Raw genomic sequence first — 25,409 nt, forward strand, 5'->3', positions numbered from 1 at the left:
GATGTGTTCTACAAAAACAAACTAAAGTTAAATAAATCTGTCATTAACTTGATCTTAAAGCTTATCACAGTGTTTACGTAGTGACAAAGCGCACCGTGCGACTGTTATATATGGCATATGTAATAAAAATGTAGCGAACCTCGAACAACAAACTTCTTTCGTTTAAATGATTGACTTATTTATTGGTTTTTATAACTACGACCTGTCATATAATAAATCTTATAAGAAAAGCCACTCAATCCAGTTGGAGACCAGAGCCACTTCATCAAACAGCCAATATGAATATGCCACTTTAAAACCATCCCCTAAATGGGATCGTAATATAGTTGTCAGCCTGAAAATATGCCACAAAACGCTTACTATCCCTTAGCTCTTTGGCTGTTTACACTTTTATCCACCACCATTGATATGATGGCCAGTAAATATTAAATATCTTCAAACAGCTCATATCCAATATAATTGTTGTGAGTGCAGTGAAATGGGGATAAACCCATGTTCGATATTAATAAGCCTTGAGTACGTGCCATAAATAAAAGCACGCATTCCTCCTCCATCAAGTAAATAAAGTGCGCAGACAAAGAAAAAAAGGAAAATGCGAGCTGAGTGGGAAAATTTCACAAGCCTTCACTGGAGGACCAACCTTGGAGGACCAACCTGTGTCGAGCCAAAAATATGCATTTAATCCTGATGTGCATTTAATTAATGCGCAGTATAAACACTTCGCCACGCACACAATTCTGAACTTTTTGCAGTTTTTGCAGCCAATAAATTTACTTTAAGGCCCTTGGCGGTATTAAAAATTGAAGATGAGAGGGCGTTAAATATTTTTGCACCCTGAGTGCAGTACATTGAATAAAAGTGGACTTACTCCATACATTGAAATGGGAATTAAGAGCTTTATTAAATGGGTATACGGTGTGTCGGCATTCCTTTCCATTGAACTCTGTGTAATATTTAATGTTTTCCCTCCTCGCTGTAACCGCAGGTATGCGCCCTATCCAAACGCGCCGTCATACTGCAGTCTTCGGATATCCTCGCCTATAATGAGCTCCCACTCCATCAGGCCAACAGCATTAATGGCAATGCGAACGGCAATGGCAACGGCAACGGCAACAGTGTGGGCGGCATCACGGCCATGGCCTCCAAGTCCTCCGCCCCGCAGAACATCATCGCCAATGCAGGGCTGAGCTACGAGGATGTGCTAAACGATGATTTCCAGTTCGACATGGATGGCCACGACGTGATGGTCTTCCTGCACATCCAGAAGACGGGCGGCACCTCGTTTGGCCGCCATTTGGTCAGGGATCTGGATCTAAAGGTGAGTTAGCTAAAGTAATTGATATATCCTAAAAAGAGCTTCAGTAACTGATATGTTTTCCAATTATCTGCAGCGTCCCTGTGAGTGCCAGCGGCAAAGGAAGCGTTGCTACTGCTTCCGACCGCATCGCAATGAGAACTGGCTCTTTTCCCGCTACTCGACGGGCTGGAAGTGCGGCCTCCACGCGGACTGGACTGAGCTGACCAGCTGCGTGGACGTGGAGCTGGACAAGAACGAAGGGGAGACGGCCAAGCGGCGGTACTTCTACATTTCGCTGCTGCGACAACCCATTGCCCGCTACATGTCCGAGTATAGGCATGTGCGGCGGGGCGCCACCTGGAAGGGATCACGCCATTGGTGCCTGGGCCGCCAGGCCACCGCCGCCGAGCTGCCTGCTTGTTACAAGGGCAAGGACTGGCTGGACGTGGATCTCGACCAGTTCGCCGGCTGCGAGTCCAATCTGGCGGCTAACCGCCAGACCCGCATGCTGGCCGATCTCGCCCTCGTCGGCTGCTACAACAAGTCCTCGATGCCCGCGCACGAGCGGGATCGTGTGATGCTGGCCAGCGCAAAGCGCAATCTGGCCGCCATGGCCTACTTTGGACTGACTGAATATCAAAAGGTTAGTTTGTTTTGTCCATTTCAAAGGCTATAACTGATGTGCTTTGTTATATTTCCTTTAGATGTCCCAGTACATTTTCGAGGAGACTTTCAACCTGCGTTTCGCCATTCCCTTCGAGCAGCACAACACCACAATCTCGGCGACTGCTGTCCAGAATCTTCGACCCGACCAGAAGCGTCGCATCGAGAAGCTCAACAGTCTGGACATCGAGCTGTACGCCTTTGCCAAGACTTTGCTCTTTCAGCGGTGAGTACCACGCTCTGCCATCAGGATCTTTTCCTGCTCGCGACCTATGTATTGATATTTATAACACCCAGCTTAATTGGCTTATGTGCCGATAGAACATGGCTTTAGTTATGTTGTTTTCTGTGCCCCTTGTTAGTTACAGTAGGAGCTAGTTTATCTGGTCGACAGAAACCAGATCCAAAGTTGTGGGTCCGGTTTCCTGGATCCTTTACTGCGTAGCTTCATCGGGACGTTGCTCAAAGGTCGATGACTCAGGTCCACGTCCTCGTTCTTTAGTAGCGTTTTGTATCCCATGAGGGTGCGAAACCCCTTTGATCTTCAGGGGCCAAGCCAGTCTTTTGTTGCACTCACTTTGTGTTGTGATGACATTGGCTCTGGCTCAGGAATAGGAAGAATGGATCCCATGGAAACATCATTAGATCGCGTTACCTTATAGCGCGTTCAATGAATGGCAGTTATGCATGGACAGGCATGGGAAAATTATGTTGAAGGTGTTGCGGCGTAGGGTAAATGTCATTAACTTCATTAACATTACTGCGAGTCCTGCACATCATCGGATCAGCCAATTGTGATAACCCTTTTTCGTACAATTTCCATTTTTATTAGAAGAGAGTTTGGGAAAAGCAACGAAATCTAAGTGTTTCCAAAATGCAAATGTTTGTGGGAAAATAATACCTCTATGAAACCAAATGTATATTGTTATGTACACATTATGTGCATGCAATATATAAATTGACAAATGTTATGAAGCACATATATCAATTAAAACTTACTTCTTGAGTATTGATATTCTATTGATTTCCAAACGATTTCCCTTGCCAAGCCTCCATTGTCTTTCCTTATGATAATGCCTTTAGTTCTTGTCTTTGGCACAGCTGTGTGTGGCTGACCCACCCAGAATTTCATGCCTGTTTGCTTTAACCTAGAATTATCACCTCCCAGTTGCTAGAATCTTCCGGCCATTGTTTGCCATCAAAGGAACAACCAGCTGATCCCAGTTGGCAGTTGTGACAAACGCACTGGAGAAAAGAAGCGGAAAAATGGCAGGATGCACAGGCAGCTACCGCAGGATCAGCAGGATATCATGAGGGGGTTCTCTATTCAGATTATAGATGGCCGATTGCCCAACTGCTTGGCGATATCACATGAAAAATCAATTTTCCCGACGCATTTCCATTTTCGATGCAATTCAATTCGCCTCAATTCCATTCAGCCCATTGCGCAGGCGCAACTCGCCCATTTCCGACGCATTTTCCTTTAATTATGCGGGCATCGGATTTCGTATCAAATTAACGAATTATGCTGGCTGCCAGCTGGGTTGGAGCTAACGGATAAAACAGCCCATCCAGCCATCAGCTCATATCCTTGTACTCGTACTCTCGCAATCCTCGAAAGCAATAGCATTTACTTGTAGTCCTCGAATGGAAGGAGAAGCCCAGGCAGATGCGAGTGAGTGTGTCTCTGCTCGTCGGCTACGGCACATTTCCCATATGTACTTAAGTCGGGGAATGCGGAACCCCGTCGTCGTATCTCTCCACCCCTACCCATCTTGCTACCCCCACTCCGATCTCGAACCCTCCTCGTGCTGTCTTGAACTACAATTGCAACATTTGCGCGCGCTAAAATGAAAACATTTCCTTTATATACACGAGGCCGACGTCTTGACAAACACACAGATAAGACGACCAGGGGATCAAGAACTGTGGCACGAACTACCACCAAATAAAAAAAATTAGGAGACATATATATAACTCTGCTTACCAGAATTCTAGATACTCTTAAAAGAGGGCATTTTAGAAAATATATAATATTATATATTTCATTTAAATTCAAAAGTGGTAAAGATCAAATGAATGATGCCTTCTGGCTTGTCTAATCTTGAATTAACATTAGAATATTTAAGAAATATGAAATGTTGTGCAGCTAAAATCTAAAAAATACAAATTAACGTTTAGTAATGATATTATATTCTATGTCAACTGATTATTATATTTAGTGGTAACAAAACAGGGTTAGTTAATTAAAAATAGGGAAAAAGAGAGTACGAAATGAAAGCGTTAAACCATTTTTCGTTTAAAGATTTCGGAAATACCCAACCTGACATGTAGAGTATATCCCACATAGGTGAAGCAATGCAGGATCATTGAAGCGACCCCTGCTCGAGGGTTGTTTTCTTTGCCTCCCCTGACTCTATCTCGTTCCCACACTCTATCCATCCCTTTTCCACTCGATCTGCCAGCTGGAGGTGATGTCTGCCTCAGCGATCTTGGACAGAAGGTGAGCTCAGTTAGGTTTTGACAGCGGAACGCGTAGGTACAGTGAAACGGGTAGCAACGGGATAGCGGGTTTAGTGTAGCACAGAACGGACCACAAAGTACAGAAAATATTAAAAACGACTACAGACTACGTTATTGTTAAACAGTTTACCTAAAAATCCTAAGGAAAAGATACCCAAATTAAACCGAAAGTTAAAGTTGTGTTTATGTTTGATCGTTGAGTTATTGTTATATCGAAAGTTAAACGAGCGTTGTTATTGAGACATTGAGACAAAATCCGAAAATAATCGTTACCAAGTTAAACCGAAAGTCCAAAAAACAAGTTCGAAAATGTCTTTCTCCAAGGCCAAGTTGAAGCGTTTCAACGACGTGGATGTGGCCATCTGCGGTTCGCCAGCTGCGTCCAACAGCTCGGCGGGATCGGCGGGCAGTGCCACGCCCACCGCGGCTTCGGCAGCCGCTGCTCCGCCCACCGTTCAACCGGAACGCAAGGAGCAGATCGAGAAGTTCTTCAAGGACGCCGTGCGTTTCGCGTCCAGCTCGAAGGAGGCCAAGGAATTCGCCATTCCCAAGGAGGACAAAAAGTCAAAGGGATTACGCCTGTTCCGTACTCCTTCGTTGCCGCAGCGCCTGCGCTTCCGTCCGACACCCAGTCACACGGATACGGCCACTGGAAGCGGAAGTGGAGCCTCAACAGCGGCATCCACTCCTCTGCACTCGGCTGCCACCACGCCCGTAAAGGAGGCCAAGTCCGCCAGCCGTCTGAAGGGCAAGGAGGCACTTCAGTACGAGATCCGTCACAAGAACGAGCTGATCGAGAGCCAGTTGAGCCAACTGGACGTGCTGCGCCGACATGTGGATCAGTTGAAGGAAGCCGAGGCCAAGTTGCGCGAGGAGCATGAGTTGGCCACCTCCAAGACAGATCAGCTCATCGAAGCCCTGACCAGTGAGAATTTGTCGCACAAAGCTCTGAACGAGCAGATGGGCCAGGAGCACGCTGCTCTTCTGGAGCGTTTGGCCGCCATGGAGCAGCAGTTGCAGCAACAGCACGAGGAGCATGAAAGCCAAGTGGAGGCGTTGGTTGCCGAGAGCGAGGCACTGCGTCTGGCCAACGAGCTTCTGCAGACAGCGAATGAAGATCGTCAAAAGGTGGAGGAGCAGCTGCAGGCACAACTCTCTGCCCTGCAGGCGGATGTGGCTCAGGCCCGCGAGCATTGCAGCCTAGAGCAGGCCAAGACCGCCGAGAACATTGAGCTGGTTGAGAATCTCCAGAAGAGCAATGCCTCCCTGCTGGCCGACGTGGTCCAGCTGAAGCAGCAGATCGAACAGGATGCCCTGTCCTACGGACAGGAGGCCAAGAGCTGCCAGGCGGAACTGGAGTGTCTGAAGGTGGAGCGCAACACCCTGAAGAACGACTTGGCCAACAAGTGCACTCTGATCCGCTCGCTGCAGGACGAGCTTCTGGACAAGAACTGCGAGATCGATGCTCACTGCGACACTATTCGACAGCTGTGCCGGGAGCAGGCTCGCCACACCGAGCAGCAGCAGGCGGTGGCCAAGGTGCAGCAGCAGGTGGAGAGCGACCTGGAGAGCGCCGTGGAGCGCGAGAAGAGCTACTGGCGCGCCGAGCTGGACAAGCGCCAGAAGCTGGCCGAGAACGAGCTGATCAAGATCGAGCTGGAGAAGCAGGACGTGATGGTGCTGCTGGAGACCACCAATGATATGCTGCGCATGCGCGACGAGAAGCTGCAGAAATGCGAGGAGCAGTTGCGCAACGGCATCGACTACTACATCCAGCTGAGCGACGCACTGCAGCAGCAGCTGGTGCAGCTGAAGCAGGACATGGCCAAGACGATCACCGAGAAGTACAACTACCAGCTGACTTTGACCAACACCCGGGCCACCGTCAACATACTGATGGAGCGTTTAAAGAAGTCCGATGCGGATGTGGAGCAGTACCGTGCGGAGCTGGAATCGGTGCAGCTGGCCAAGGGAGCGCTGGAGCAGAGCTATCTGGTGTTGCAGGCGGACGCAGAGCAACTGCGCCAGCAATTGACCGAGAGCCAGGATGCGCTCAACGCACTGAGATCCTCCTCCCAGACGCTGCAGAGCGAGGTATCGTTGAAGGAGTCCTTGCTCCACGAGCTGCTCGCCGGCGAGGCGGAGACGTTGGCTAAATTCAATCAGATTGCAAACTCGTTCCAGGAGCGCATCGATGGCGACGCCCAACTGGCCCACTACCACGAGCTGCGCCGCAAGGACGAGACGCGCGAGGCCTACATGGTGGACATGAAGAAGGCGCTCGACGAGTTCGCCACTGTGCTGCAGTTCGCCCAGTTGGAGCTGGACAACAAGGAGCAGCTGCTTGTCAAAGTACGCGAGGAGTGTGAACAGCTCAAGCTGGAGAACATTGCCCTCAAGTCCAAGCAACCGGGATCCGCATCTCTGCTGGGAACACCTGGCAAGGCCAACCGCTCCAACACCACCGATCTGGAGAAGATCGAGGATCTGCTGTGCGACTCGGAGCTGCGTTCCGACTGCGAGAAGATCACCTCGTGGCTGCTCAACTCCTCGGACAAGTGCGTGCGCCAGGATAGCACCAGCGAGATCAACGAGCTCCTGTCCGCCGGCAAGTCCTCGCCCCGTCCCGCCCCCCGCACACCCAAGGCGGCGCCGCACACCCCGCGCAGTCCGCGCACCCCCCGAACCCCACGAACACCACGATCGGCGGCCAGCACTCCCAAGAAGACTGTCCTGTTCGCCGGCAAGGAGAACGTGCCCAGTCCGCCACAGAAGCAGGTGCTCAAGGCACGCAACATCTAGGCTATTCCTTTGTACCAACTACTCTATCGTACTATTATAAATTATATACCTTAGCTAAGATCCGATTCGAAATATAATCAATACACGTTGCACACAACACAGCCAGAGGTGTTTCTGAAATCTCTTTCGAGCACACTCCGACTAAATTCCAAATCTGATTGTTTTCTATCTTTCGCGATTGTGTTCTGGAAATATGGGACTCTCATCCATTTTAAGGCATGATATATCGTTAAACTCAAATATCCTTTCAAATATCCATAAAAAATCTGAAAAAGGTCTCATTGAAAGTGGGTTTATTCTGACCTTCTTTAAAGTTATTTGCATTAAATATACTCATCTTTAAATGTAACGAAAATAATGAGTGTGCATCAATTACTTTTCCATTTATTAGCCAATTTATACATATACGGTCAAATTGTTCGTAAAAAAAAGAATAAAAGGTATTCTGATCTAAAATATAGAAGTGTACAGTTTCATCATTATAAAGCAGCTTAGCTGAACTTCGTTCTTAAAAGGCGTCATATCTTGTATATGCAATCAAAAAAGCCTGTACCTATAGAATCAGGAAATTGTTTACGTTTCTGATACCAACCCCATGCAACTCGTTTTTGATTTCGATGTGGTGGAATTTTCTCATGCTGAACCTCCTCGAAGAAGAATGAGAAGGTAGGGGTGAGGGCTGCCATGCAATCCGATGGATTCTTGCGACGCTGATTACGCACACGTGTCCCTTGGCACCGCCTTATCCCCGATGGTTACTCGATGGGAACGCTTCCAGAGTTGCGCAGTTCCTTAGTTCCTCGAGCGAATCGGAACATCTGCGCCTGCGCTTCCTCCTCAAGGGTGGCTCAACTCAACCGTCTTGTAAGCAGGGGCCAAAAACGAAGGGAAATACCCGTGCACCACCAAGCAGCACTGGTAGTTGCAAGCTCGCTTCATTAACTGTGACTTAAGCCTGTTGACGGGGTTTTCCCTCACCTTTCTTTGTTTTTCCGCTCCTTTTCCTTCCCCGTAAAAATCTCTGGCTGCCTGCATCCCAAGCGACCCTTTTGTCTTGGGCCGCATAATGGCCGCTTATGACCTTTGACATTTTCTGCAATGCTCACAATGCCCCGGGCAAGGTAACTGAAGAACTGGCCCAAGACATGGATTTACTCATTGTGCACATAGCTATATACAGCTGTACCTCGGGCAGCTGCATCAACAATTGAAGGTTCCCTTTTTTTATGGTGGGGTGCATATAGGAAACCATTCTATTGCGCAGAAGTAAATTGAGCAGCTTTTGTAGGATTGGAGGGCACAGTACAAAGTCGGGTCGGGTGGAGGTATTGCCAAGGAAAGCAAAGAGGAAATGCCACCACAAGTTGCAGCGTAAATCCCTGAAGAAAGTAGATTATGCATTCAGACAAATGGTGATTAAGATATTCGCCTACCTGAGGCAATACGAGCAAGCATTATATTTTTTTCAAAGGTATTTGCATTTCCACGGATCATATAAGTAATTATAAAGGACGCCTGAGCTATATAAAATATATATACAAGAAAAAACTATACAGAAACTCCTTTTGTTTGAACAATGCCTCTAATTCAAAGTATGTGACCAGAAATGATACTTTCAACTTAATAATTTGTTGCTCACTTACTACTTTTTAAAGACTAGCTGCATTTTAGATTCATTTATTTATTTTACTAATGACTATTGTTTTCTTTTCAGTTTCGAACATCTGAAAGCAAAGGACACAAACTTTGAGCAGCGCTACGCCAATCTGGGCAACATCTACTTCAAGCAGGGCGTCACGGAATTCAACTGGGACAGCAACGTGGAGGATGGGCTCAGCACGGATCATTGAACTCGAAACCAAATATTACCGATTAGGAACTAGATGTAGGACACACCAACTCATAAATATGTAGCTGGGAAGGGCGGAATAGGGGGGTGGTCACTAAGGTTACCGATACGCAGAAGCATCAGCATAAAAATCAACCGAAGGACTTTAAACTAGCGATTAAGCATAATGTTAATTAAGCAGACAAAAAACAACTAGCGGACTTGGCTTGTTTCATTCGAACGTAACACAACTAAAGGACAAACGAGCAAAATCTCAGAGCGCATATTATCTCTAAACCTAAACCTAAGCAAAACTATAAAATCTATGACCATAACTGTACTCCTTGCTTAAGTCGCGCACCGAAAATTTTAGAAAATGTAAATACTTTGCATAAAATGTTTATTTCTTAAACGCGAGTTCCCTTTTCAAACATTGTGAGGTGCGAGCCCACTCGAATCCACATTTCACCTTCACAACGCACCCACACAACTACACCGCCATAAATTAGATTAATTAATTAATTTGTAATACGTAGCTTTTCGTTTATTGTTACGCCAAGTCTCTGCAAAGCCAAATCCACACTTAGTCTAAGAGCATAGTGCTTGGAAAATGTTTTCGATCCAACAACGCATTTATTTTATTTTACTACTAGACATCACTGTAAATACTGCAGAATAAAGTTAAACGAAAAACATTTGAATTAAGAGCAATGAAATGCAATAAGTTTCGTCCTTTTTTACCTATTGTTTTCGCCAGTTGAAGTGAACATATGTAGATTTGTTAGCTGACATCATTATTTCAGACAATAACTAATTGGAGATTGATACCAAAATCGAAAAAGCAAAATTGATCAAACAAAGCCAACGAACTACACACAAAGCCAATTGCCTAATACATTATATAGAACATTTCCCATAACAGAAGTAATGTAAAATATTTCAAATATTGATTAATTGCATTATAATCGATGGGGCACACGCATGGCCATTTTATATAGCAAGTTTAAAAGAATACAATATTATTTGCGATTTCATGATTTTGGGAAAAAAACAATTTTGTAGAAAGCAAACACACAATGGGAATAATATGAAAAAAAAAAAAACAAATGAATGCAGGAAAATTTAATAAAAGATGAATTATTGAATATACAAAAACTGCCTTTATTTATTACTTGCATAAAAATTTGGTGAGCCAAGTCAAAAGGCATTAAAGGTATAAATTATTTGTGTTGCATTCTTTTAGGTGCTCGTATAAATAATCAAATAGCTAGTGTTCTTTGAGGGATGCGGTGAATTTAAAAATGTAACGTTTAAAAGTTATTTATATATGTTTTACAAATATTCTTATTGCAAACGTTTTTATTGCTTGACTAGAAATACAAATATTTGTTGACTTTTCGGAGCTTTCTACTGCTCCAAATATAGATGGAGCAAAGCTTGTTGACAAATATAATTAACAAAACTACTGAAATTAATTAGTACCAGGGCACCGCGCAACAATGGAAAATTTATTTCTCCGTTTTAAAGACAATTAATCTTTATTAGGCTCTAAATAGAGCTTCCTCATTTTTTCAACGCCCCTACGTCATAGATGTTAAAAACGCGGAGAAAACAAACCTAATAATAAGACATCACCCAGACGGAGCGCAAAATCTCCGACTAATTTGCACCAATTTGAGGTACAACTAAACGGAAGAGCAAACATAATTTTCCCTCCAGTCATTCCAAGCCCATGGGATCGATGAAAAATTAGCAAACTCAGTACGCGTACGTACGGCGAGGTGTAAGCTCCGATCGGTTAGCACAGACATGACGGATTCGCAGTCGACGGGTAGCTTTCCGAGGAAGTCCTCCCCAGAACTGGACGTGGTCGAGCAGGTGAACGGCAGCTTTGGCCGCTGGCAGTTGCGCACCATCCTGCTGATATTCCTCTGCAAGATTCCCAGCGCCTGGTTCACGGCCATCATTATCTATACGGCGCCGTATCCCTGGAAGGGGGAACTCGTCTGTCACCCGGCCGATTGGAATGTTAGCCGGTCCCAGGCGGAGCATGTTGATCGGAACCATCCCCTCTGGCAGGATGCTCGCAGCACGGATCGACTCTTTAATGTGGACGTATGCAATGCCTATTCAAATTCCCTGGCCCGAGGATTCGTGCGTAGTCATGGTCAGGAGTGGAACGCCTCGGAGTCGAAGGAACCAGGTAGCCAGTCGTCGCTGCCCTGTGAGCACGTAGAGCACCGAACTGACTACAAGTCCCTGATCAGTCAGTTCGATCTAATCTGCTCCCGTCGCGTTCTTGTGGCTCTGACGCAATCTTTTCACGCACTTGGTGCCCTGATTGGCGGACTCATGGCCTACTCCGCGCTCAAGAAGTATGTATTTGCTTAAAATATTTATATTATATCAGTGTGATAACTCTTGTTTCTTAATTCTCAAGAATCAGTCCGCGTCGCTTGATGTTGCTGGGCATGATTGGACAGATATTTTGTGGTAATCTCACCGGCTTGGTGGACACCTATCAGTTGCACATCTACTTCCGCTGTCTCACTTCCATATTTTGTGCTCTCATGTACACTTCCGGGCAATTTATATGTAAGTATGCAAGTATCAACACAGTAACTTCAATTTAAACTTGATCTGATCAAAACAAAAGACCCAAGACACGAACTTATTCACTTTTCTTTTTAGTGAACGACATCACATCGGGTAAAGCTCGCATCATAGTGGTCACCTTATCGGAGCTCTTCTGGTCTATGGGTCTCGTCCTGCTGCCCGCCATATCGATATATTTCGACAACTGGAGCTACCTGTATGTGGCCATCTCGTCCTCCCTCATTGTGCTGGTATGGCTGCATCGTTGGATAGCTGATGCTCCTCGCTGGCTGCTCCAACATCAGCGGGTGGAGGCTGCGCTGCGTCAGCTGCTGGAATCAGCCACATACAATAACCGGAAGGTTCCACTTACCCTCGATGTGCAGCTCACGATGTACGCCAATGACCTGGACCAGAAATCCAAACAGAAGCACAGCTACTGCCAAGTTTGGGATGGCGAGACGAAGCGTAGCCAGCTCGTTTACATCCACCTGATCTGGGGTGGTGCTATGGTGCTGTACAACATCATTCTGCTGATGATTCGAAACCTGGGCGCCCAACAAGTGCATGTGAACACAGCGGCCATGGGATTTGCTGAGATGGTGGGCCTTTTTGTGGGTCTCTACCTGATCCTGTACACGCGTCGTCATTGGCGATGGGCAGGAAATCTGATGATTATAGCTGGTCTCAGCACCTATCTGATCTGGTTGCTGCCCGAAACTGGTGAGCATTGTAAAGGATATCGAATAATTACTTTTTAAATGGGATAATCTTCTTACAGAACGCAATTCGCGTCGCGTGGGACTGGAACTGGTGTTTTGGCTTATATTGAAGATAGCCAACTCCGCCTCGATTGCAGTGCTGACCACCTGCACCAGTGAGATTGTGTCCAAGGAAAAGCGTGTGGTCCTTATGCTTTCCGTGATCTCATTTAGCCGCGTGTGCCTGCTCTTCTGCCCGTTTCTGAGTTGTCTCACTGTCATCCACCACCTGGTCCCCATCACCATTCTAGCCACCATGGGCTGGATTTACGGCTTGGCCCTGCGCCGCCTGAACCGCTACTACTGGAACACGGAGCAGCCCCAGATCAGCCAGGTGCCCACGCCCAACACCTATCGGCGACAGTCGGCCATCATCCTGCGCCGCTGCAGCACTGTGAGTTCGGATTGCAGTGCCTACAGCAATGAGCTTCTCAGCAACTTCGAGCGGAACATGGCAGTTAGCATAGCCGATATTTGGCACATTAATTTCCATCCCTCCAGCGAGATCGAGATGGAAGTGGATCAGAGTGGTCCGGAAGCTCACAGAGCGCACAGCTCGGAAACCATTTGAAGAGCTTTTGCGGAGCCCGAAAGTAGGCTTTGATCGATCTTAAGATATTAAGTGATTTGTATAAAGTGTACACTCAACTATTCGGTGATTTTTAAAATAAATGTTATATTATGTATAATATTTTTGATTTATGTAATATTTTTCCCTTAATATATAAAAATAAAAATAAAAATAAAAATACTAATTCGAGTGATTGATGTAGACAGGTTTAGTAAGAGTAAACACGCCCACTTTTATATATATATTATACGAGATGATCCAAAAACCAGATGTTTATTGAATTTCGCCATAAAAAATAAAGTCGATCATTTCACGTCATATATTGCTAATTTAATTATTTATTTCTGCTGTTTAGAGTCTGCTGAAAGGTCTTAATTAGCAAACGGTGAGTAAATAATTAGTCCGAATTGAACTGAACTATAGAAAACTTATGATAATAAAATTGTGATGTAGATCCTGGAAGGAAGATTTTATGTTGAATAACAGATAACATTAAGGGTATAAAGTATTAATCTATAGCTTGATATTAATGTAGGTTAATGAAGAGCACCACAATCGATGAGTAATTAGGAGCGCTAAAAAAAGCGACCTAGACAATAAAGATTAAAATAGAAATCCGCAAGGAAGGCGATGAAGAATTTGTACAAGCCCGATAACGTAAGTAATAATGTTATGGCTCCCAAGCCATAAACCCACCTCCTCACCTGAGATAATGCACACTCGATAGGGGTAAGCTCAAACTAATAACATAAAGAGCATTGAAAGACACCCTATCGATTCGTCGTCAGCTATTCAATAAAATTAAATATTTAATAGGCAAACAAGGAAAAAATGTCTCAATAACCCAACTAAAATCCCGGCTGTCCCAAATACTTTATGAAGCCTAAAAAACAATAGGAACTATGGAGAAATGCTCGAAAAACTAACCCGTTCAATAACTTTTTATTATTTGAGCAAATTCATTAAGTAAATTAACGCCTCGAGTTTCCGAGTGGACAGCCAGTCGGCTCACTCCCTGTCTATAGCGCCCAGTGCGACATTGGCGTCAGTTGCCATTTGATTCTCGGCCGATTGGGACGCGTGTGCTCCAAGAATCCAATAAGAAAATCGAGCTGGGACGTGCAAATCGGAAAGCTGCCTTTTACGAACGCGGATCCGCGGCGTGCATAGTTTTTATTGTTTAATTAATTTAAATTAATTTGTATGAAATCAAACGAACAAACAGCAAAGAGACATCGCGAGAAGTAAATTGTATTCCGAAATATTTGGCTGTTTGTGGACTCAACACTGTGATCGAACCCTCAATAAATCAAGAAGTGATATTGTGCTTTATAAAGGTCGGTTAATCCTAAATAAATATTCGTTTATTAAATTGAGAAATTATTTAGTATGCATATCGATTTTAAAACTAGCATTTATTGATTACCTCGTAAAAGTGCATTATCGTGTTGCAGTTTTATGCATTAAATATTAAATACACAGTGCATGTAATCCAACAAATGCACAGTGCACTTAATCATAATCTTGTCAAAAAGTCGAGCATTCCATTAATTCGAAACGAGTACCGCCTTTTCAGTGGCTCAGTTTTCCCGCCCCATAAGCAATTATTAATTTGCATTTGGGCTCGAATTGAAACAAGTTGATCTGATAGAAAGAACTACCTCCACTGTCATTGCCCAGCTGTATATCAAATGGCGATATCGAATAGGAAATTCGAATATCTAGCACCGGCACGACCAGTTTTCTGCAATTAGCACTGCCTGGAAAATTAGAAATTAAAATATTTGCGCTACCAATAGGTGGACAGACTGGAGGTGGGACCAATTGTGAGCCAGACAATCGCCAATTAGCACCTGTGAAACTGAAGCATAAAGAGTCTGTCAATACAGATGATCCAACAAAGCGAATCTGTCGCGAATTAACAACTAAATCTTTCGCCATATTTGCCCTCGACAAATAAGGGCTAGCAATCAGATAAAGTAATCATTATCTTTTGCTTCTGCCTTATCAACCAAACTACGGTCAGTCGTGATTTGAGATATGATATCAGTGACAGATTAAAGCAAACAAGAACTTCGAACTGGCTGAAGTAAATCAAGAGCTTAGCTAATTTATTAATGAGTTCAATTAAACGAGATTGCAGAGTTGTTGGAAATGAAAAATGATCTTACAAGTATGGGGTTTTAGGAAAGTTTAATGTTAGATTTAATCTATGAATTTTGCTCAGGTGTTTATTTATGACATTTACTGGTCAATACAGTAATGAAAGTCAGTCAAGTGAAAAGTAACCGCAGATATTTCAACAATCTCTCGTGATATTCAATGCCTCGTTCGACTGATTTCATCAGTAAACCGCTTTCAATTTACTTCAATTGGGATGGAAGGGTAAAATCTACAGTAAGGGGTATTGAAATGAAAGAAATAAAGCAAATAAATAAATGGGAAATCATCAAATATGCTTCGTTCGCAGAATGTTTCACTAAATAGAAGCCATGGTCAATCCGTCACCCGCCCGAGGTGGAGAATCCACTGCCCCCCACATCCTACCCAATGAGATGGAGCATGACTTGGACAAGAGGATGGCAACGCCACCTCCAGCACCTGCCGGTAGCGATGTCATCGCCGATGTTGTAAGCGACTTTGGCATCTGGCAGCTGAGAACCATCCTCATTATCTTCCTATGCAAAATCCCCGCCGCCTGGTTCATGGCCTGCATCATCTTCACCGGACCGGAACTCTATCCTGGCTCGGAGTTCACCTGCGACACCAGTTATTTGACTAGCAGCAGCAACTCCAGTTTCAGTGTTTCGGATAACCAGTGCTATGTCCTCGACGAGTCCACTGGCACCAGTTCCGAGTGCGAGCAGTTCAACTACGTCTCCAGTTTCGACTCCCTGATCATGCAATTCAATCTGGTCTGCTTGAGGGACATCTTTGTGGCCTGGACTCAGTACTGGCATCTGTTCGGAGTTCTTGTAGGCGGCGTTATGGGCACCAAGATGATGCTGGCCATCAGCCCGAGGAGCACCTATTGTGTGGGCGCTGTAGCCCAGATTTTGTGTGGAGTAGTCACTGGATACGCCAGGGATTTCAGTCTGCACTGCGCCTTCCGTTGCCTCTCCGCTGTCTGTTGTGCGATCATGTTCACAGCTGGTCAAGCCATATGTAAGTGGATTTATAACTATTCAGTATAAATATTTATAATGAAATCCAATCTGCCAGTTGCCGACATCACGGCGGGAATGCATCGCATTGGTGCCATTATCCTATACGACACTTTCTGGTCCATTGGCGTGATCCTTTTGCCAGGACTCTCCTCGTTCTTCAACAGCTGGTCCCTGATCTATGTGGGCATCACATTCCCCACTGTCATGCTGATCTTGCTGCTCTACTGGACTCCGGATTCACCTCGCTGGCTGCTCCGACACGCTGCGGATCGCTTCTCCATTGACAATGTGGAGGAGATCGTGCGTGAGGGAGCGGCGATCAATGATCGCACGTTCAAGATCCCTCCGGATTTCCGACTGCAGCTGGAGCAACTAAGTGAGCGCTTGAAGGCCCAACCCCCACCAGCTCCTTGGACGCAGTTGTGGAAGGGAAAGCGGGCCAAGACGCACATGATAGCTGCCCACTTGGCACTGGCCTTCTTCGTCATCAACTTCATGGGCATGCTGCTCAACATAAGATCATTTGGAAGGGACTACCTAGTACCGAACACTATTGCCATGGGTAAGTAGGGCGTTCTTGGTATCTTCATAAAACAAAACAACTTTAGCAATTTGACATCGATCTAATATGAGTAGCTATAAACTAAATGGCCTTCAAGCTCATTATTGTATATTAATACTTAAATCCAAAAAACTACTCTAACCCATTCTATTCCCCCTGCAGGATTTTCGGAGATCATTGGCTGCTTCCTGGCGCTCCACTTTACACTCAAGCACAACAAGTGGAAGTGGCAATGTGCAGGGATCTTTAATATATTAGCTGGAATCCTTGGATGCATGGGCTGGATCTTCACCAATGCGGACTCAAGTAAGTAAATCTTCTTAACTTCACGAATGCAATATATGGACTATGGTTATTCTTCAGTGGATGCTGATCTAAAAGTGAGCCTCTGGATGATCATCGCCACCATTCCCAAGGCGGCTGTTTCGTGTGCCCAATCGATGATCCTGGCCTGCATGAACGAACTGATGCCGGCGAACAAGAAGCAGCTGTTCGTCTTCTCCGTGGTCACCTGGGCCCGGGTGTGGCTTCTCTCAGCTCCGTTCTTCAATGTCCTAAGGAAGATCGATACGGCCATGTCGCTGACTTCGTATTGTGTGTTTAGTATTCTGGGCGGAATCTGCACCAGCCTGCTCCTCACGCCCAGGATAAGTGTGTCCCCGGTAGTGCCACACTTGGAGCCGAGCAACACGAAGGAGCAGTCTCCATTGAACGCACCAGTTTGGACCGTCGAATCCGATGTGAACAATACTCGATTGTAGCCCAAGACGACAGCCTATTTTTGCCAATCAATAGCCTTTGTATTAGTCAGCTAATGAAAAAACATTCTTCTGTGATTAGGTTAAGTGAATTGTTACTTTAAATGCTTGCAGTTTTACTAAAGAATATTTGTGGTTCGAACCACTGAATAAATTTTACTTATGATCTTGTCCTAGCACTTGGTAACTATCAAAAAAGCCCTGAAAATATTCTGGCCTTATTTTATTTAATAATCGATAACAATGATATAAAACGATACGTATTTCAGTATTTTTTATGGCTCTGAATTTTTTAAATGTTCCATTGTTCAAATTCTGCCATTTTTACGCTTCTCCGGATCTCAACTAAAAGATCTCTTCCGGATATTGCGCAGGATATTAGCCAAAGTCGCGGTTTCCTCAGAATTCCAAGAACCGCATCATTTCCATCTGACTCATCGTGTTCCTCCAATCGAGGCTCTCCTGTTCCTTTTTTTCGTTCTCAAGGTCCTTCGACAGTTCCATATATCCGAGGGTATATTTGTGGGTTTATTTTTCCGAATACTAACCAACAAATAGTACTATACGATAGGTAGGAAACAAATGACATTTAAGGCAAGGGAAACTAGTCATTATCTTGACAGTGACAATCCTAAAACATTGATGAAATTATATTTTTCCTTTTCGATTTGGTGGACGTACTCATCAACATTTGTAAGAATTACTTGATGGCTATCTTCTGGACTACGAGCTTACGAGATTCAAATTAATGAGGTTCATTGCAAAGCGTAGTAATTCATTCATTCCTTGATGATTTTGATTCCCATCGAGCTTATAAGAATTTTAGTTTAAGATTATTGGAACCAATGAGAACTACAGGAAAACATCGACAATCGCATGCGACTGGACCGCATCCTGCAAGAATATACATAATTCGAAACATCTCGAAACATATGATGGAATGGGTTTACTTAAAGTGGCAGCATGCTGACTGACCAAAGAAGTTCATTGCTAACCAATGGCGAGAAAATAAAAACCCATTACGAGAACTCAGTCCTTGATCACCCCATTGTATAAATCGTTTCCCTGACAGGTGCCTTCACCGACTCCCGCTAGAACAGATTATGCACATCCTATGGGGTGTATACTTTGTGTTAGCGGTTGTCGGAGAAGCCACCAGTCAGGGAACGATTTCTACAATGAAATGGACAAGTTCTTAAATATGTTTTAAACTTTTATGGAGGGCTTTTGACCATTAACTTCTGCTCAAAATGCATCTAAACGCATAAAAGAGAACTAGCGATACTGGAACTTATATTATAAATAAATATTTAAAACAACTTCTTTTACACTTATTATTAATTTACCTGCTTATCGCTAAACACTCAAAATCTACTTGACTAAAATGCAATATAGACAAGCATCATGTAGAACATCAAATGCAGGAATATCCAGAACCAATAAATCCTGTAAAAAATTGAATACTTTAATGTTATGTTTTTGAATCCAAATCCCCATAAAAGGAAAATTTAACAACAATCCTAATCTGTGCTGGATACAAAGACGGAAATGATGAACGAACGACTCACCTGGTCACCAAAAACTTGTTTGAGTCAACGGTGAACTTCTCGCGGTGCAGGTACTTGTTGATTCCAATCATGTGACGCCGCACATAGTCATCGTAGTCCAGCTCCTCCAGATTCCAATAGAGAGTGGGATATGTACCATTCTCAATCATTTCCTTGAAATAGAAACGGCTCTCGTTCTTGAAGATCCACTCGTTTAGCGAAAAAAAGCTACCTGTAAGCAGTTCAATGAACGATTGTATTTGCCGAAGATATTTCAGAAAGATACCTGCTAGACAAGCCTGTCGGAATTTCTTGGCAATTGGTGTCACCAGTCGTTTCTTTTGGGCCAACAGCAGGGTTTGCAGATCCATTAGCAAGGCGGGCACAAAGTGCAGAATCCACACAGCCAACTCGTGGTTAAAGGCACTGCACCTATACTTGAAGTTGGGAAACATAATCATCCGCCGGGTGGGATAGATACGAGACCACTTCATTGTGAGCTCGCCAAGATGCTGCCAGGTGATGGGATTGGTCACTCCCGAAGTGGCGTTACAGATGCTCAAGCTATGGAATATCACCATGAGAAACAACATAATTAGGGAGTATTTAATATCCAGTTACCTTCCCAATTTCGCCTTGCCGACCATCATGATCATGGCGTTGACCACGAAGTCCACTGGGATGATGTCACATATAAGATCCTTGTCCCCTAGAATGCTGCTGATGCCGCCCTTGCCAATTTCCATCATAATCCCGCTAATGGCCTGGATATTGTCAATCCATCCGGGATAGGGCTCCCTGTACGCAGCAGTGACTATCGAAGGCCTCACTATCACTATGGGAATCTCATCCTTGTATGCATTAACAATCTGCTCGGCAATGGATTTGGTGAAGGTGTAGGTGTTGACATGCGGACCCTTTATATAATCGGCCAGGCGATTCAGATAGTCGTCGGGTATTTTCTGGGTGGCTGCTAGAAACTGACGCCAATCCACCGGCGGCATGGTGGGGTACACTTGCTCATCCACATACTTGCGACCCGGATTGCAGTAGGCCGTCGAGACGTACAGAAAACTCTAGTGATTTGACCCATTACTTAGTTAGAAAGAAGGAATCTACGGACTGGAGCTCCTTACCCTCAGTTGAGGCATCTGCCTGCAGAGCTCTAGAAGATTGTAGGTGGCCTGCGAATTGACTCGAGCCGACACCTTCAGACACTCATTGAATCGTACCTGGAATTTAAGACTGCAATCAGTGGGGAAATCTTGGGGAATACCCCTCGGACTTACTGTTGCTGCACTGTGGAAAATAATGTTAACCTCGGCACACAACACCGATCTGTCGGACTCATTTAAACCTGTTGGTGGAAAAGTCTGGCGAAGTCATGAGTTTTCATTTACAGTTTCTCTGTAAAGCCTTACCGAAGTTGTCGTCCTCAATGTTGCCAGAGAAGTGAAAGATTTTCTTCAGCTGCGTTGGATGATCCGACTTTAGGCGTTCGAAAATGGGATTCTGAAGGAATCCGCGAAATCGTTCCTCCACTGTAACTCCGCCCTTGGGCCGGATGAGCATGTAGATCCGCTTGATCTGCGGAAAACTCCAGAGCAGCTTCTCCAGCAGCGATTTGCCCACAAAGCCAGTTGCTCCTATTAAAGTAAACCATCTTTGAACAGTCTCTTTTGGACATCGCCTCTGTATTACCCGTTATGAAGACCACTGCATCTTGGTAAATATCCGCCTGGTGCTCCACAGTACTCACTTCGGCGTTGTCCATGGTGTGGCCACTTTGAAGCCACGATAGCTACTGATCCGGTGAGCTACTCACTTTCAACGCCTAACTGGCTTGGCAAAAGAAATGCCTTGGTCCTCCCGAAACAAGTTTTTCGTGAAAATGCAAGTGGAACATGCAATTGGCCAACGAAAGTAGCAACTCACACACGTAACATTTGAGCACAAACATATTACATCATATTTCGATGGGGATGTGGACAACACTAGGCCTTGGTTCACGATGATTCAAGATGTAATGAAGTGGGAGACCATAGCATTGGCTAAGAGTTCTAGGCCATATTCAATAATTCAAAAGCCATGAACTTGAAAACTCGGGAGTAGACTAGATAAATAAATATCTTTTATATAAAATATGGCGATATCATTAAATTAAACGAATCCACAGCTGCGCAGCTTTCCAATAAGTTCGAATTCCGATGTTGTTTACCTGTCCAATTCATTAGCTTCAATCATGTCAATTGCACGCCACCGCGATCGGATTCCCCGGTAGATCCTCCCATAAATCCGTAAGATCGCCGCGAAAATAGATCGCAACTTGTCGGCCCAAATGTTTGCACAATCGGTTAGGAACGTTGCTCCGCTTATTTGGAGTGATTTGATTAGCGACGACGTCGTAGGCAGGCACCGCAAACCGGAGCCCTCGAGTTTACCTGCCCAGGTGAGGTGCTAAGCGAAGTCGCAGTCATGCTGGAGGGTCGGCACTCCCAAGACGTGGTAACTAAATTTGGCAGCTAACTAAGAATGAAGGAGGATAATCTTTATCGAGGCTGGATGCCCAATATACGCCGAAGCTCACCCGCTCCTTTGGATTTGGGCCACATGTCGCACAGCTTCACCTGCACTGATCCGAAGGCCAACGAGGTATCTCCTCAAAATCTTCCCCCGAAAGCAAATAATCTAGCAGATGACAACGACGACGATGTCATCACACACATCATGGGGGACTTTGGGCCCTGGCAACTGCGCTCCCTGCTCATCCTGTTTCTCTGCAAGATTCCCGCCGCCTGGTTCATGGCCTGCATCCTGTTCACAGCGCCGGATTTGTATCCCGAGGAGGAGTACAAGTGTGATACGAGGGCTTTCGGGCCGGAGGTCAACTCCACCGTCTCGCTGGACCACTGCTATGTGATGGTCAACTACGGAGAGTCCGGCTACGCCATGCGCCAGTGTCGAAAGTTCCTCTACACCACGGGCTTCCATTCCCTGACCATGGAGTTCGATTTGGTGTGTCTGTGCGACTTCTTTGTGGCCTGGTCGCAGTACTGGCACCTCTTTGGCCTCCTAATCGGTGGCGTGGCGGCCACCAAGTTGATGCGGGTTCTGAGTCCCCGACAGATTTATGGAACTGGCATCTGGTGCCTGCTCATGTGCAGCCTGCTGATGGGCCTAGTCAAGGACTTCAGTCTGCACTGTGGACTCCGATGCCTGGCTGCTGTTTCGTGCTGCTTTATGATCACCTCGGGGCAGTATATATGTAAGTAAAATTGAATATTTAAGAATATTTTAATATTAAATAACCTGCTTTCCAGTTGGTGACATAACAGCGGGCAAATATCGCGTAGGAGCTCTCCTGCTTTACGACTGCTTCTGGGCTCTAGGCTTGATCCTTCTCCCTGGCTTGGCATCCAATGCTCCCAGCTGGCAGCACATATACTTGGGTGTAACTCTCTCCTTGCTGGTGATTGTCTTCCTGCTGCCCTGGACTCCGGACTCACCGCGCTGGCAGCTGCAACACACCAAGGAAGCTCAACTGGCCATTGAGCGAACGGTGGGAGTCCTGCTGGAAGCAGCCCGTACCAATGGTAGAATGCACAAAGTGTCCAAGGAGTTACCCGCGCAGTTGGAGGAGCTGAGGGAAAGGATGCTGGAACCAATGCCCGCAGTGCATTGGATGCACTTGTGGATGGGCCAGCGCAAGAGTACTTTCCACTTGGTGGCCGTGCACATGGCACTGGCCACCTTCATGGTAGTCAACACTGGGCTGCTGCTCCATGTGCGGTCCTTTGGCAGGGAGCACCTGGTGTCCAACACATTGGCCATGGGGCTGGCCGAGATGCTGGGTTGCTTCCTGGCCCTACACCTGACCTTCAACCTGAGTGAACGCAAGTGGCAGTGGGCCGGGGGATTTGCCGTCGTGGTTGGTTGCATTGGTAGCATCTGTTGGTTTCTGGCCGAGGAGGATATGCCTGAGGTGTATGGCCTGACGCTGGGCTTGCTGATGGCCTCACTTCCCCAGGCGGCTGTGGCCTGCGCCCAGTCCATGATCCTGGCCTGCCTGGGCGAACTGGTGCCAGTGGAGCAGCGTAGTTGCCTCTCCTTCTCCGCCGTCACGTGGGCGCGTGTGTGGCAGCTCTCCGCCTCTTTTCTCACGCTGCTCAGGCAGGTGAGCCCCGCCCTCTCCCTGTCCGCCTTCTGTCTGCTGGTCATCCTGGGCGGCCTCGGCACATGTTGCCTGGTCACGCGGGACAAGGAGCAGCCATCGGCCGGAGCTGCAGTAAACAAGGGACAGCAACTTATTGCGTTCACGTAATAACGTATACTTAATATATGTCTGGGCGTATATGATAAGTTAGTTTTAGTGTCTGTCAAGTATTCGCGAACAGTATTCGAATTTAGCTCATTAAACATTCGCTTATCGCGAATCGAATATGTGTATTGGGTTGCATACTTTTGGGAATAAATCAAAGGTGCGGCATCTACACGTATTTTGTTTAAAATGTAAAGTTTACATTAGATTCAGATCTGATCAATGCAAATCTATTATAAACTATTTGCCAGAATAAGGCATTAAATAAATTAAAAATGGCTCGCATGATTTTGAAATAAGCTTTCAGGAACCAAAGCCATTTGGGACCAATGTAAACCCACAACACCTGCCCACCCAACGACCACCTACCTTCATCCACCACGCTGACACACATTTCGTGTGGCTCGTATAATATGCCCGGCTAAATATCCCAGCGCATTGCTCCACTAACAGCATATTTCTATTTGGTCACCTGTCCCCACCAATCCCACCCAGCCAAAGCGACAAGCAGAAATCGCAAATCAATAAAATGGAAACCATAAAATTGCCAGAAGCGGCGCCACGCCAATTGGCACCACAAAGAGTGTGTCATTTGCGGAGCAGCAGTTGGCGAGGAAGCACCAGACGGAGAGCACTTCCAGGACCAACTCCAATCAAATGCAGTGCAGTGCGGGCTGACCAACTGCTGCTATCTGGATGCAATGAAGCCGAAGAAATCGGCCTTTGCCAATTCATCTACGGGATACGGCAGAAACAAGCACGGAAAAGGACACTCTGGCAAGGATAAAGTCGAGGGTGGTGGTAAGGGCAAGAGCCGAGAGGAGAAGGATAAGCATAAGCATGAGCAGAAGGTGGACGAGAAGGACGACAAGGATTTAAATTCCGGCTTCGGCGATTATCTTCGCACTCCGGAGGGTCTGTAATTTTGACTCCTTAAAAATGTTTAGTTCATTTAACTAATTAATATAACCCCTTTCCATTAGCATTTGAAATGATGAAACTCTTTGTCTTTGCCAATACCATAATGCTAATTGTCACCATGGCCTGGCCGCACATCAAGGAGCAATTCTACATGGTTAATCAGTGGCTTGAAAGCTTTCGCGAGGAGCATCAGCAGTAGAAACCAAAGGATCTATCGAACAAATAAGTGAATCAAGTGGAAGGATACAAAAATGGTCGGTCCTTTCATGCAGGGCCTCTTCTTGATTGGCATCATCTACTGGTATTCCAAGGGGATGATGTCCATGATCAACGACTACTACAGAAGTGAGTTCCAGCGGAAGTTGCAGGCGGAACCAGCGAAGACGAAGGCGGAGGCACCCATCAATGTGGACAACTTTATGGATTATGTTAGGGAGTTGGACACTCCGGACGAGGTGGCTAGAAGCCCGGCGGAAGGAACTGAATCTCCGCCTATAGGATACACCTATTGCAACATACTTTTACGATTCTTGGAGATTACCGGCACTCTGCCACCTTTTGATGTTTGCCTAGTTACGAGCAACATAAGATAGCCCATCCTATAATTAATTATAAAGTATCAATTATACTTAGTGTATTTTGTATGAGTTTCGTAGAATAAAGTATGGTACTAAAAACCATATTGCATACTTATGGGTCTTGCTCTGTACATTCGAATTAAACATTGTATCCCACAATTTTACCCTACAATACAAATCATTATTCAATTTGGGTTTTCAGATTTTTTATTTAAATATTTGCAGAATATATTCGTGTATCTCCAGCATCAGCTCACTTACTAACCTATTCACAAAACTTTATAAACATACTAATCTCTATAAATATCATGGAATATATATCGATTTGGTCTGTAAGTAAGCTCTATTCCATCCAGATCTGGTCATTGCTAGTTTATATCTGAAGCAGCTTGTGAAAAATAGTTATATGCAGATATGAAGTAGTTAGGTATATTCGACTTGGAAGTTATGCCATTAGGATTATAATAAGTGCTGTCTACAAATCGTTTGTGTTCAGGTATTCGTTTTGTGGCACAAAG

The 25,409-nt window shown here is 45.4% G+C and overlaps 8 protein-coding genes across 11 annotated transcripts in view; 7 read left to right on the forward strand and 1 right to left on the reverse strand.

Moving 5' to 3' along the window:
* LOC6727390 (heparan-sulfate 6-O-sulfotransferase 3-B) overlaps positions 1–9,829 on the forward strand; it is a 78,681-nt gene extending 68,852 nt beyond the window's left edge. For both annotated transcript variants that reach the window (XM_016176381.3, XM_016176382.3), the window contains 4 exons: positions 986–1,318; positions 1,392–1,940; positions 2,002–2,186; positions 9,000–9,829. In XM_016176381.3, coding sequence (XP_016033926.1) covers positions 986–1,318; positions 1,392–1,940; positions 2,002–2,186; positions 9,000–9,135 — 1,203 coding nt within the window. In that variant the 3' untranslated portion in view covers positions 9,136–9,829. The remainder of the gene's footprint in view (positions 1–985; positions 1,319–1,391; positions 1,941–2,001; positions 2,187–8,999) is intronic.
* On the forward strand, positions 4,438–7,438 carry LOC27208189 (intracellular protein transport protein USO1). Of its 3 annotated transcripts, none has more exons than XM_016183796.3 (2): positions 4,438–6,577; positions 6,650–7,438. In XM_016183796.3, the coding sequence occupies exons 1-2, from the start codon at positions 4,793–4,795 to the stop codon at positions 7,283–7,285; spliced, it is 2,421 nt and encodes an 806-aa protein (XP_016033939.1). In that variant the 5' UTR covers positions 4,438–4,792; the 3' UTR covers positions 7,286–7,438. The 3 variants fall into 3 exon arrangements, with proteins under 3 accessions (XP_016033939.1, XP_016033940.1, XP_016033941.1); XM_016183797.3 differs by having other exon boundaries at positions 6,668–7,438; XM_016183798.3 differs by having other exon boundaries at positions 4,438–7,438.
* An 871-nt stretch (positions 9,830–10,700) lies between the features above and the next one.
* On the forward strand, positions 10,701–13,158 carry LOC6727393 (solute carrier family 22 member 3). Its single transcript, XM_002102742.4, has 4 exons — positions 10,701–11,488; positions 11,554–11,708; positions 11,805–12,431; positions 12,490–13,158. Exons 1-4 carry the CDS (start codon positions 10,923–10,925, stop codon positions 13,038–13,040), a joined length of 1,899 nt encoding a protein of 632 aa, XP_002102778.2. The 5' UTR covers positions 10,701–10,922; the 3' UTR covers positions 13,041–13,158.
* An 892-nt stretch (positions 13,159–14,050) lies between these two features.
* On the forward strand, positions 14,051–17,694 carry LOC6727394 (solute carrier family 22 member 13). Its single transcript, XM_016176384.3, has 5 exons — positions 14,051–14,377; positions 15,511–16,205; positions 16,263–16,769; positions 16,932–17,075; positions 17,133–17,694. Exons 2-5 carry the CDS (start codon positions 15,533–15,535, stop codon positions 17,528–17,530), a joined length of 1,722 nt encoding a protein of 573 aa, XP_016033943.1. The 5' UTR covers positions 14,051–14,377; positions 15,511–15,532; the 3' UTR covers positions 17,531–17,694.
* A 756-nt stretch (positions 17,695–18,450) lies between these two features.
* LOC6727395 (putative fatty acyl-CoA reductase CG5065) lies at positions 18,451–20,888 on the reverse strand. The gene is made up of 8 exons (XM_016175653.3): positions 20,776–20,888; positions 20,496–20,720; positions 20,364–20,431; positions 20,211–20,306; positions 19,696–20,150; positions 19,361–19,638; positions 19,096–19,306; positions 18,451–18,973 (listed from the first exon to the last, which is right to left on the reverse strand). Exons 1-8 carry the CDS (start codon positions 20,846–20,848, stop codon positions 18,907–18,909), a joined length of 1,473 nt encoding a protein of 490 aa, XP_016033944.1. The 5' UTR covers positions 20,849–20,888; the 3' UTR covers positions 18,451–18,906.
* Positions 20,889–21,194: 306 nt separating this feature from the next.
* Positions 21,195–23,662, forward strand: LOC6727396 (solute carrier family 22 member 20). Its single transcript, XM_002102745.4, has 2 exons — positions 21,195–22,339; positions 22,395–23,662. The coding sequence occupies exons 1-2, from the start codon at positions 21,607–21,609 to the stop codon at positions 23,393–23,395; spliced, it is 1,734 nt and encodes a 577-aa protein (XP_002102781.1). The 5' UTR covers positions 21,195–21,606; the 3' UTR covers positions 23,396–23,662.
* A 309-nt stretch (positions 23,663–23,971) lies between these two features.
* LOC27206461 lies at positions 23,972–25,002 on the forward strand. The gene is made up of 2 exons (XM_016176385.3): positions 23,972–24,307; positions 24,376–25,002. Exons 1-2 carry the CDS (start codon positions 24,094–24,096, stop codon positions 24,510–24,512), a joined length of 351 nt encoding a protein of 116 aa, XP_016033945.2. The 5' UTR covers positions 23,972–24,093; the 3' UTR covers positions 24,513–25,002.
* Positions 24,565–25,002, forward strand: LOC123327023. Its single transcript, XM_044923449.1, has one exon. The coding sequence runs from the start codon at positions 24,565–24,567 to the stop codon at positions 24,904–24,906; it is 342 nt and encodes a 113-aa protein (XP_044779384.1). The 3' UTR covers positions 24,907–25,002.
* Positions 25,003–25,409: the final 407 nt, after the last annotated feature.

The sequence above is a fragment of the Drosophila simulans genome, chromosome 3R (assembly GCF_016746395.2).
Source record: "Drosophila simulans strain w501 chromosome 3R, Prin_Dsim_3.1, whole genome shotgun sequence".
NCBI classification, from domain to species: domain Eukaryota; kingdom Metazoa; phylum Arthropoda; class Insecta; order Diptera; family Drosophilidae; genus Drosophila; species Drosophila simulans.